Source organism: Poeciliopsis prolifica, unplaced genomic scaffold (genome assembly GCF_027474105.1).
Source record: "Poeciliopsis prolifica strain line A6 unplaced genomic scaffold, Auburn_PproV2 SCAFFOLD006, whole genome shotgun sequence".
NCBI lineage: Eukaryota > Metazoa > Chordata > Actinopteri > Cyprinodontiformes > Poeciliidae > Poeciliopsis > Poeciliopsis prolifica.
Genome location: NW_026562381.1, coordinates 2,619,329 through 2,632,552, shown reverse-complemented (window position 1 = coordinate 2,632,552; position 13,224 = coordinate 2,619,329). Strand labels below are relative to the sequence as shown.

The following is a 13,224-nucleotide window of genomic DNA, read 5'->3' as shown; positions in this document are numbered from 1 at the left end:
ATGATAAACTGAAATAGAGTGGTGAGTTCTTAGGTCCTTTACCATCTTTTTATAAAAATTTTTTGAAGACATAAAAGTTTTGATCATTTAGTTAATCATATTTATAAGAGAACTATAGTTTATCTGTCATTGGTAACCGCTGGTTGTGCAAGATGAACTGAAAACGAAAGGTAATATCTGTAAAAATAAAATGGGAGAGAGGGAATCCTTGTAAGCTGGATGGATAAACCTTTCATCAAGCTACAGCCTAAACTGCAAACCGTTACCCTGACAGAAAGAGCCACACCCACCTGTCATAAACATTGAGCAGCCAGTTGAGGCACATATCAACGCAGAGAGGGATGTTGACCAGAACGGACCTCTGCTCCTCCAGCCTCTCGTACATGGCCGTCAGGCCGTGAATCACCTCCACTACGTCCATCACATGCTCCCCCTGCTGCAGCTCCTGCTCCCGAAACACGTCCACCAGGCTGCTGAGCGCCACCAAGTCCACTGAACACAACACACAAGTTCCGCTGTGTTTACACACAAACAATTGTTCTCTGACTTAAAAGAAATTAACTTTGTAATCTAACGGTTTTGAATTTTTCCACCTGGATTTTTCTGAGACTCCGCCTTCAGGAAGTCGTCACAACATGGCTCCTCTTTTAACCCTTTAACAACCTTTTTACTAACGTTTCACTGAGACGTAACTCGAATAATGAGCTCAACAGTTCCACCAGGTCTGTTGATGTCAGAGGCAAAAATAAAGCAAAATAATACAAATTTACACAGAAATTCTAACAGAAACATAAACCCTAAATAACCTATTTAGACATGTTATCAACAAAAAAGTTAATTTAGGGGTTAGTTATACCTAAACAACTAACAAATGATATTAGATTTAAGGATGAGAATGTGAGGTTTAAGTGTCATTCAATATGGGAATTTCATTTGATTGATTTATTTTAAACAGGATTTTAAAAACAAGATAATCAGTAGGGCACAGAATACATAAATAACCAAGAATAAAATATTTTGTTTACCACTATTTTTGAAAAGGAGTAGGAAGAAGTGAACACTTATTTCAGTCTAATGAAATATATTGCTTAATGGCTCAATAATTATGAAAATCTGTAATTGAAACCATATTCATGTGCCTGTTCAAGATGACAAATAGATTTTATTACATAGACAAAATGCTTACAAACTAAGATCTACAGACAATAACAGTGATAATGACAATTTTAATTTCAGAGTTTATCTGGTGTGAGATGGGTTCTGATGCTAAACTGAATGTCACTGGCCATAATAATTATTTTTTTTATTATTTATTTTCTGCTTTTATTTTTTGTCTGTTCAAAGTAAGTTATTACATTTTTAAGCAACCTGGAGAAAAGCAGCTGTTGAAGGTAAAAGGTCAAATCTGAGGTGTTCGTGTGCATTACATTTGGGACTAAAAAGCGTAGAATGTGCTTGTTTCATTCAAATCAACATGCATATAAACATCAGTTCAATTCGCCTGCGAACGCAGCAGCAGTCTCCTCTTCCACGCCGCAACAGCGGTGCTTATTCACCCATTTTGGCTACTTAAGCCCCGCCATATGTTTCAAGAGCAGTGACACAAATTTGATTTCGCTCTTCTAAACTAATTTGATGGCCCGTCCCTGAGAGCGGAGCTAAAAGGGTGTCCGTTGATGCCAGGTATAATTGGATAGCGTGATAATGAGGTAGAACAGAGAGAGGAGAGATAAGGGGAGTATTTTGAAGGATGGGAGGGAATAACCCAAAAATGCATTTTTGATGGGCTCCGACGTGGCTCTGCTCAGCCATTCAGGGCAAGGAAGAATGAGGATTCGCTAGTTATCAAGGCAGCCGAGCAATTAAATCCAGTAACGATATCGACTCCTAGTCCCGAGGACGGTGAGATAACAGCTGGAAAGAGAAAGTGACAGAAAAGGGTTTTACGTGCTTGCTGAGTTTTTATTATGGCGACTTGGTATGTGGGAAGCAGGCAAGGTTACAGGAAGGTTACAGCAGAAAAGGGAGAGAAAAGAGAAAGGAAATAAAATGAATGGGAGGTGAAAATGGGCTGAACTGGGGTCAGATTTCTGAAAAAGGAGGAAAAAAAACTATCCGAACGGAGGAATCGACCCCAATGGGACGTCAATGAAGCTTCAACCAAGCAGCTAAAACTAATTAACTTCCATTTTGTAACTTAAATGGACCAATTAATAGTCAATTAAGCAGAATGGAAGGATGTGATGACAATAAGGATTACCTCTGCGTTTCAAACCCAACAGCAGGAAGTTTTCAAACCTGACTGAAGTTCTTCAGACACAATTGGTGTCAATCAACTCGACTATCTTTATTGATTGGTTTGTGCATCAAAATTTATGTTTGTGCTGCTTTGGCTATGAAGAAATTATTGAAAGTTTAAAGGTCATTTTGATTTTCTAAAAGTGGGTTGACCTTTAAACTTTCATTAATATTTTCAAAGCCAAAGCAGCACAAACACAAACTTTTACTGTTGTGTTGATTGACACCAATTTTATCTGATTTGAAGAAAGTGGGGGGCTGGTTGACCTTTCATGACCTTTGGAAACATTTCTTAATATCTTTAACCCTTTGTGACCTAAGTTTCAAATCTCCACCTGGATATTTTTGCTTATTTTAAATGTTCAAAGTTATTTAAATGTCCAGTGAGTAAATATATATTTGCCCATTTATCCATAAAAACTGGAACTTTCTCAATATAGCGAGTTTTTTTTCAAGATTTACCGGAGAGTGTTTCATCAGATTAATTTTACTCCCTGCTACCGCAGGCGTAAAATTACCATAATAACCCGATATTGTCTGGAAAGAAAAACTTCTCCCCTTTCAGAAACCGTTGAAATTGTTCAGATAGGGCAAAGTGTGGTGGAATTACGGTGCTGCAAATTTGGCTGGATCGCCGGCGCTCCGTTTGGCAACTTCACTCAGGTTATTTTTCAACTGTTTCCAGGCAAAGTGGTGGGAGCCATGATGCTTTTGATCGCTGACTAAACAAATGTGCCACAGCTAATCGGTGTATCACAGAGAGCGCGTCACAGTGAATTACTGCTGGTGCAGGATAACAAAATATCACTTAAGCAATCAGACAGACAGAGAATACACCAGCAAAATACCAAACATACATCTCAGAGACTTCTGAACCCGTCGAAGCTTCATAGCTGTTCTGTATGCAGAGAACTTGATGTTGTTTAGATCCGCTGGTGGAAGGAAAAAGAGATATAGAGAGATTAAAGAGATGAGAGGAAGAACTAATCCATTCCACCCTGCAACCAAGGAATAATGCATCCCAAATCTGTCCCGTTTGTTTATCACCATGCTGCAGAAGTCACTTTATTGTAATAGAAACATTAGCCACACTCATTTTTTGGTATACATGCAGTTCCAGCTGCGACGGTGTGCGTATCTATTCCTGCAAACTCCCCGTGTCAGACGAGATTAACCATGAGGCGCATCATGTCGTTTAATCACAATTAATTAGAGGCTAAGCGGGAAGCAATCACAGCGCTGGCAAATTGGGCCTCATAGGTTAATGACAGTAGAAATGTAGCCCCCAAGGTGATTGAGTTGCGGTCGCTTAATGAGCTGGGAGATAAGGCCTTAACAGCCCAAACCCAAACTTGGGGGCAATTCTGCAGGCCGACCAGGTCTCAGACGAACGAGCGTGAAGACGGCTCGTCTCTTCACTCACCCAGCGCCTGGTACAGCTCTGTCATCTTTGGATGGTCCCAGCATGTTGTCTGGGCCTGATGGCTGAAAGAGAAAATAACAAAGGCAAATAGATTCACGTAGCAAGGACAAATGGAAGAACATTTTCTTTTCGACCTCACTGATCAAAGCGGAACTCACAAAAGGAGTGAGAATAAAAATGAGAGAGGGGGGGGATCTGAAAAGCAGAACATAGTAGCTACGTTTCCACTACAAATGTGCTCAAATCTTTGTCTATATTCTGCTAACGTCAAAAAAAGCACAATTTGGCAACTGTGGTGTTTCCTTTAAATAAGAAAGAAAATTAAAATCACATGTGAATGACTTGTTAATACAATCAGTCATTAAAAATTATGGAGGTGACGGATGTAAACATTTACATGAGATATAATCATATTTCAGCAGCTAACATTCATCATCAACCATCTTCAGGCAGCGGAGCGACAAACTCCCTATTCTTGAAACCGTCTACATTTGTGGCATTTTGGTGATTTTACAAAAGAGTTATGGATTCAACACATTCGAATGACAAAACCTTTTATGAACTGTGCGATGCTGTGGGATCTCTGGTGAAGCCACCTGCACATTAAATAAAAAAATCCATAACCCACTTCCTACTTCTTGTTTTCTTCTTCTTTGCTGTTTTCGCCAGTAGTAACATCCGGCTTTTGGTCATGTGACTCATGCAAAGCAAAAAAGTGTTTCCATTGAAAAAAATGAAGCGATCACTTAGAGTGATCAGTTTCACAAATTTTTACTTTTCATAGCTATATGATTTAGTTGAATGAAAATTGTTCTTTTATTCTATGAACTACTGACATGTCACTGACATGTCAAGCAAAAATGTTGTATTTGCATAAAATGAGGAATTTTATTTTATGCCAATAAAACATAATTTGCATAAAGTATGTCAAAAAAAGATGACACATTTTTAACATATTGGGATACTTTTTTATCAAAAAAAAGATGCAGTACTTTAAAGAAAACAAGTTCATATTTGTTCAGAAACAACAATACAAATGTTTTACTCAGGAAGAGTTCAGAAAGAGCAGCGCCACATACTGTAGTGACTGACAGCTCTAAGATCCGCCTCCATATTCTGATTGATTGTTTCTAGTTAACACTGGGAGCACTGGGAGAAGGTAGGAGCATAAAATACTATCATGACAGTGACAGCTTCAATAAATATGTACAAAAAACATCTATACTTTTTCTTTAAAAGTTACATACTGCAGCTTTAAGCAAATGTATTTTCCTACTTTCAGTTTGCACAGTTTTATGGTTAAAAGTAACTTGTGAATCTTTTTTGAATAACATGCCAAGAAATTTTAGGCCTGAAAAGTCCAGACACGAGTCAAACATAATGAAGGGATTCATGTTCAGACATCAGAGTTACAACACATGACTGCTCTGCTGCTCTTATAAATATAACACGATCCAACTCATATCTGTCTTTGCGAGAAAAAACAAAACTCTGGGCTGCAGTTTCCTCTGAAGGGAACATCCAGGAAATGTATCATCTACAAAATGGATCCAATAAAAGAACAAGAGCAGCAGAATAAATGAGAAACCCCACAGCAGGAAGTCTGCCAGGAAACATGGGCCTCTCAGGGCTGGAATCATCATTCTACCTGCACAAGCGCTCATTGATTACTGCCGAGTAGAGAGCTACTCAGATGCTATACATCTCCCATCCCCACCGGAATAGGAATACAGTCCATAAAGCACTGACTGGCAGGCTAAACAAAGACCAATAAGGTTGTGTTGCAGATGATTAACAAGATAAATACTGCAAGTCTACAGAGGAACTAAGCCCATAAATGTTTGTTCAGTTGCAAATGAACAGATTTTGTTCAAAGACCTGCCTAAATGTACCTATTACACATTTACGACACAATTCATTTATTTTAAAAAAAAGTCTTTCTATGAGGATAAGTAGTATCGATCAGATGAGCTGATAAATAAATGAGTGCTTTGCAAAAACAGAACTCAGTAGTTTCTGCTCAATCACAATCATTATTTTTCTACTTACCAATAAACGTTTAAACTATGGTGAGATCTTTGAAAATTTCAGCAAATATGTGTGCTACTAAAAGTTCAATAAAGATGCAGTTATGTGAAAAAGTATTCATCCCAGGTCTCTTCTGCATCTTCTTTTTGACATCAAAATCAAATTTTATTTGTGTAGCACATTTCAGCAACAAGGCATTATAAAAACACATAAAAATCAGCAACTGAAACATTAAAATGTCAAAGGGCCGTCATTTACACGTCAAAATGTTGCTTTATATTTTATTTATTATGTTACAAAAGCTACTTTAAAAAGGTTTTTAGTCTAAATTGAAAGGAACTCAGTGATTTTTGAAAGTTTGCTCCACAATGTAAAACATTTGAAGGTGGTTTAACTTGAAAATTAAAGTCCACCTGCAGCTTTGAAAGCAGCATGGGAACATGGGTCTAAATGTCCACTGAAACTAGCGGAGATCCTGACTAACGAGATGCAGAAAAATCTTTTACATCGATTGGACAATGACCTTTCGTCAAAGCAAAAAACACCTGCAGATGGTAAAGCTTTTTTGTTTTCTGATTGGCTAGTACTGAATAAATTTGAATAATATTTACAGTAACACCAAGAGAAAGACAAGAAACTTCTGCTTCAGCATATTTATGTTTTATATATTGAATCTGTCATATTTCCAGAGCCTTTATACAGATAATCAGGGAAAGTCTAATTCATTTTGACAGAAAAACTGTTTCAATGTGTATTGAAACACACTGATCCACACTGAACTTTAAACAGGATATTATTGCTATATTAACTTCTGTCTGTCTCTATGGAAAGTCCACCTCGGGCAGCGCCTCTGTGCTCGTCTGTCAGTGCTTCCTGCCCTCTAACTCGCTCAAAGCAGGTGGTTCTGCTGCAGGTCACATCTTACTGACAAGTTGTCGTTCTACAACGTTTTCTTGTGATTCCCCAATAAGACGACATCGGGATCATGGCTTAGTCATTTCCACAGGCAAACAATTAATTGGCAGAGAGCTAATCAAGATGAAATTTCTGGTGATAAATTTAAATTTGACTTTGTCGCTGTTGCATCCTGATTTTTTTATTGCTGGTTCGATTGCTGTGTGAATTACATAAATACGCGCAGATTTTTTTATCTTTACAATCAGAGGTGGACAAAGTACACAAAATTGTTCTCAAGAAAGAGTATCACTACTTCAATATATGTTTAATGAAGTAAAAATAAAAAGTGGCCATCCAAGAAATTACTCAAGTAAGAGAAATTTAACTTAATTACTTCATAATAAAATTACTCAAGGAAAGAAAAGAGTACTTTGTAGTAAAAATGCTCCTGAAAATACATGTTTTTCAAAAAGGTTATTCAGGTAACTGTAATTGTGTAAATGTAACTAGTTACAACCCAGCTCTGCCCAGACTTTATCAGAATAAATTATAAACCTAACTGGGGCTTGTATGTGTGAACAGAACTGTAATAAATTGTCTATTGATCTCCACAAAATCACCAAGGAGGCTGAAGAATTAATCAACAAAGAAAAGCTCATTTCTACACGCATGTGAGGAAATCAATTGCATAATATTAGAAAAATCATTACACCAATTTCTGTTTGTTTTTTCACTGAATCTGGCACTAAAATTATCATCTAACAGAGTCATTTAACGTGGCATGAAAAAGTGCATTCACCTGGACAACACAAACACTTACTTAATGTAGTAGGGCACTTTGTTTGGGGAGATGGCACGCTCCCATGGTACCTGGACTGAACCTGGGCAAACAGAGAGACGGGGGTGCAAATCAATTTGAGAGCGGTCTCATCATGCATGAACTGTGCTCAGTGCGCCTGACAGCGTGTCTGGACACAGTGTCCATTCAGACCTTTGCTAACGGAGCTGCTGCCCTGTACAACAGGCGCAGTGAAGCCAGAGAAACGAGTTCATTGTGTAACGAGGTTCTCACAGAGAGCCGGCTTGTTTAGCGTCCAGTCATAGATCAGGGAGTCGTGAAAGAGGATCCCTGGAGAATTTCCTCGTTCACTTGTACAAAGCCAATGTTTGGATTAGGAAAATCAAAATGTGGACAATCAAACTGCTTTTTGGGGTTTTTAACCTTAAGGATGTAAAACCAGAGGTAATGTATTTCTGTAAAGGTCTGAATAGATAAAGGAAGAGCATTATGGACAGGTATAAGTTAATTACCTGGATAACACTTTATCTGAACGGGTCTGATTGACAACACCTGTCGTAAGGAGTCTTCATGAATGTTTACCGCTGTTGTCATAAAGAGTAAATAAAGACACTTTAAGTGCAACGTTTAGTACAACTCCACATTAAAAGTGTATTTATTTAGAGAATAATGCAAAATTGACACTTTTAATAGCATTTAATGAAACTTTTAGTGCAACTTTGGATCATTAGTGTAAATCTTTACTGAATGACATTTTATGAGGACATTCATGAAGGCTCCTTCTTATTTACAACATTAGTTCTGTCATATCAGTTTTATGCACACCCCTTCATAGAAAGTGCTACTATTAAAGGCAAAATAACAAAATATTATCAAATATTTTGTTCTAGTTTCGTGTGACAATATCTTAGTACACCTGAAATAATTCAAAATGATTACTTATAGACAACTTTTAAGCAAGGTATTGGTTAAAAGTCAATAATTTGTTGATATCGGTGTGAAACTACTGGCAGATTATTTCTTTATAGAAAGTGTTTTGATGTTTTTGATACCAGAGCTCTGTGAGGGACACATGTATTGGCAAGTGAATAAATAAAACCAGGCAGCTCCAAGTTTATAAGTCATTTATGTAAACACTGACAGATTTGAAGTTCATTTCCCGTTTAGCTCTAAAAAGGATAAACTTTCCAAAATATATCCTGACCATTTCCTTTTAGAACCGGTTACTATTATTCAGGATTCTGTTCATTCACAGACTGGATAAGCTTGTCATTTTTAAACTTTTCTCTTTTTAAATTAATTTCCTGGAATCCTTACAACATTTTGTAAATCTTATATCAACATGAAATTTCCTGCAAAGTAGCTGCAAAAAAAGCAAAGCTTTTAATGAACTCCAGTCTGGCAGGTCAGATCATGGTGAAGGTCAGCTGGGATGCTCCTAGCAGATGCTCTGGTTCAGATAAACTCAAAGTGTTTCACACTTTTTCAGCTTGGTTTGGAATATATGATGGAGAACTAGGGCCGTAATAAGAAAATATAATAAAACAAACAAACAATTACAAGAATAGTCATAATATTACAATAATAAAGGTGTAAAAATATGATAGCAGTCTACTTTTAAAATAAAGTTACTATATTGCAAGAGTAAAAACATAATCTTGCAAGCTTGTGTGTTCTTATTTATTATCTGATGTCTAAGTTATTAGTTTTCCAGATGGTGAGAAACATAATTTGATTCCTTGTGTCATTTCACAAATAATGAATTGAACAAATAGAGTTTGACTTTTACTTTACTCTCATAATATTGTAGCTTTATTCTTGTGATTACATCGTTTTTATTTCCATAGTATGACCCTAGTATGACCCTAGTACGTCGCAGTACGATTATCTTTCAACAGGATAACTATTTGTTATAAGGTTCATAACTCTGACCTTTGTAATAAGAAAGCTGCTGTTGGAAGAAAGTCATAATCTTGCTTGCAGTTTGACACAAACGATATGTAAAAAAATTGAACCTCTACTGACACATGGTGGTGGCGGCACTAAGAGTATATAAAGAGGATTAAGCAAAACAAAACAGTCAGTCAAAGCACAGGACGTGTCACTCTCCAGCCGCAGTGTAAGTAAAACCTTCCGACCCAAAATCGCTTCGGGGTCAGTAAGCACAACCAGAAACAGTCTGTACTAATTAGTGGTAATGTTTTACTCCAGAACAATATAGAAGGGGTCCGGATTACTTTTATAAAATTAAAGGCTTTTTAAGTGTGCCTTTTAGCCTGGAAAATATGGTACGTTAGACAGACCAAGTTAAATCTGCGGAGACTTTACAGCAAAACCTGAACATTACTGAGAGACTCTGCATCTAGTATGATGACTTAGATTTTATTCTCTCCTAAAAACTAGCAGCTGTAAATCCAGTAAGAGGTGCTTTTACAGAGGGAACTGAACATAAATGCAATGTGAAGAATGTTTTTGGTTTTTTTTACTTTATTCATAAGAACTTCTATTATTTTCCTAACACTTGTGAAAGACATCATGTCTTTCACAATGTATTTTGTGAAAGACACTGTGTCGGTCTTTCACATAAATAAAACAATAAAACAGACTGAAGGTTGAAAGACATTCAGAAGGTATAAACTCTTTGTATTGTTGCACAAACAGTGCAACAATGGTTACAATGGTTATGTAAACCAGAGGCTTTCAGCAGTGTCTCCATACATTAAAGGTGCAGAAGTTTTTTTTCACAGTCAAGTTTTCAACACTGACCTTGCCTTGACAGAGTAACCAGCTTTACAGAATGACTTGTAAGAACAGTCAATATTTTTACTCAGATGTTAATAATTTGAATAATCGCCAATAATTTATTAGTTCAAAGTTTAAAGAAAAACAAATTCTTTATAAATGAGACAAGCAAAAATGTGTTCAGTAGAGACATTATTGCTTTAGCGAACAGCAAACATTTCCAAATAATCCAGTAGAAACATGACTTGAGCTTGTTTGAAAGGTAAAATATGATTAGCATAGTGTTAACATAAAGGTTCAAAATTAAAATTTATAAAACAAACTAATAGTTCTTACTTACAACAGCTCAGGAAAAATTATTCCTGCTGCTGCAAAGACAGTTTAGCATTTCTGATTTTATAGTTTTAATATTTATGTATTGCCTTTCACAAGAACAAATGCTGATGGATGATAGACTGTCCCAGTAACTATTGAAATAACCAATTATATTGTTATATATGTTTGAGACCATTTTCAATTAATGTATTAATAATGGCATTATAATGCAAGTTCGCCCTCTCAAAGAACAATAAACTTTAATTTTCTGAAGAACACTGCACTAACGATGATATCGTAAATATCCAAAATAAAACTAAACAACCAAAAACAATAAATACAACTGAAATTAAAACCTGCATACAACCACAATAAATCAAATCAATTATAATGTCTCTGTAAACAAAAGTATTACTCATTAGAATGGAAATTATAAAACTTTTAATTGATTAATTGCAGATACAAAGACATTTGTATCTGCAAAAAGAGGCCATAGATGACTGAGTCAACACTTTATATTTCTCCCAAGTTACAGATTTAATCTACTGATAATAATAATTTACTGATTCGATCAGTAAAATATTGAAACATTTATAAAATCAAGACTTTAACTCAGAGATGCATCCAGTCCTTGAACGTTTCTGTCCTGTAACTTTCAGATGCTCCCTGCTCCAACTCACCTGAATCAAAGAGCTGAATTCCCTCATCAGCAGCCACTCAGCCCTGCTAACGAGCCATTCAGTTGATTTATGTGTTCTGGAGGAGGGATTCATCTCAAAGTTGCAGAATAGTAGCGGTGGAGGTCTGGAGGACTGCTGGAAACCAAACCATTGTCTAAGCCAAAGACAGAAGTCAAATTTGACCTTTCTGTCAGTTAGGAACATAAAAAGATGATTTGTGACTCTCCTGGGACGGAGACACATCAGCATCCTTCATCGCTAACGTCCTGTTTATTGGAAACCCTTTTAACCTTCTGAATAACTTCTTTGCCTCGTTCACATGCTGCCTCATGTTGTTGCTCCTCCACTCATCAGGCAGAATTGAGTGGTGGGTTATGTTGGTGCATTTTGATGCATTAAACCTTCTGTCTTCTTCTTATAGACTAAAGTAATGTTGGTACAGGCTGGTTTACACGCCTTTGTTTGTTACTTCTAACATCCTAAGAGCTACATTTTCATTATAAATATGCACAAATCTTTGTCTATATTCAACTAAAGTTGAAAAAACACCACTTCACAACTCAGAAGTTTCCATTAAACAAGAAATTAAATGAAAATCACGCATGAATAAGCTCGTTTACGCGATAAGGCATTAAAAATAATGACAGCAAAGGATGTAAATACTCAAATGAAATATATAAATATTACATATATTTTTTTTATTTATTCAGCCACAGCACTCTATCATTGTCTGTCAGAAATCAGAGTCTGAAAAACCTTTTTGCAAAAACATTTTTTAAACTTCCGTGTTTCGCACAAAACCGAGCTTTCACATTTGATTTTCAATTTAAATCACTTTTAGACAACCTGCTGCCTCTCCTCATCCTCTGCAGAACAGCAGGTAGAAGAAGAGACAGAATTTATAAATGTGCATCTCTGATCAAATTAGGCCCACGTGCGGCAGATGAACAAAGCTCCCCAGCTCCACCTCTAACCCAAATGCACACACACACTGAGCAGCTTCTAATTGTATTAACCCCTTCCCTCCTCTCCACACACATACATGCTTCCACTTTCTTTGAGGTGGTGCCTTGGCACAGCACGCCACAGATTGTTGCAACACAAGGCACCAACTTCAAATAGCAGAGGAGGACCCTTACTGGAGAGGAAGTGCTGCGATCCAGGGCCAAAGTCTCTGTGTGCATCCTGGAGCTGCTTCAGCCGCTCCTCAATGGAGCCCTGAGGACAAACACAAAGACACACACAAAGTTAAATCAAAGACACTCCTGCTGCTCTGCACTCCCTATCACAAGCCTCCACAATTGGAAAACAAACACGCACACAGGCTACTTGCTTCGTCTCTATTAGCCAACTGCTGAATGTAAAATTAGCTGGGGTTTTATTTGTTTGGGATTTTTTTTCTCCAGCTCCTGAAAGCAGCAGGTAGAAAATGAAGACAGAGATTAGAAAAGTATTTGTTATGTGAAAAGTACAGCAGACAGCAGAGTCGTGTGGTGGAGAGCTGCAGAGAGAAAGCGTTAAATGTTGCGTCAATAACTACGGAGACTGAGTTGACGGAATTAAGCTTGACATAGTTAAAAAAAAAAAAAAACTTTAATATTTGGTAGGTTTCCCACCAAATGAGATTTAGCCTGTCTAATCCCAGTTTAAATGAAAAGTATTGGATTTGGCACATGAATCCATGTCAGCCTCCTCAAACAATGGGAGGTAAATCCACTCACTGTGAAGTGACGAGCCAGACAAAGATAGAAGGAGAAAAAGATAAAGATTAAATAGACAATGCTCTTAAAAACTAAGAACCTGATTTCAGTGAACATCTATTAGACCTAGAAATTCAAAAATAAAATCTAGAGCTTGAATTAAATTGTTTTAGACTAATGGAGAGCACCGTCGTTGCGCCCGGGAGATGTTACTGCCAACTTTGCTGTGTTCTACAATCTATTTGCTTTACAGGCAATTTAGCCAGGCATAAGGAAGACAAATGACTAAATTATCCGTGAACGGCAAATATTAGCAAACAAATTTGGACAAGGACTTCCACT

General features: G+C 36.9%; 1 protein-coding gene across 3 annotated transcripts in view; it reads right to left on the bottom strand.

Annotated features, from left to right (window-relative positions):
• LOC129360393 (dystrophin-related protein 2-like) overlaps positions 1–13,224 on the bottom strand; it is a 74,833-nt gene that overhangs the window by 41,195 nt on the left and 20,414 nt on the right. For all 3 annotated transcript variants that reach the window (XR_008606037.1, XM_055030569.1, XM_055030570.1), the window contains exons 6-10: positions 12,322–12,400; positions 7,467–7,527; positions 3,722–3,783; positions 3,156–3,230; positions 291–492 (exon numbers count right to left, since the gene is read on the bottom strand). Coding sequence is in view for 2 of the 3 variants with exons in the window: in XM_055030569.1 (XP_054886544.1) it covers positions 291–492; positions 3,156–3,230; positions 3,722–3,783; positions 7,467–7,527; positions 12,322–12,400 (479 nt within the window). In the remaining variant the exon portion in view is untranslated. The remainder of the gene's footprint in view (positions 1–290; positions 493–3,155; positions 3,231–3,721; positions 3,784–7,466; positions 7,528–12,321; positions 12,401–13,224) is intronic.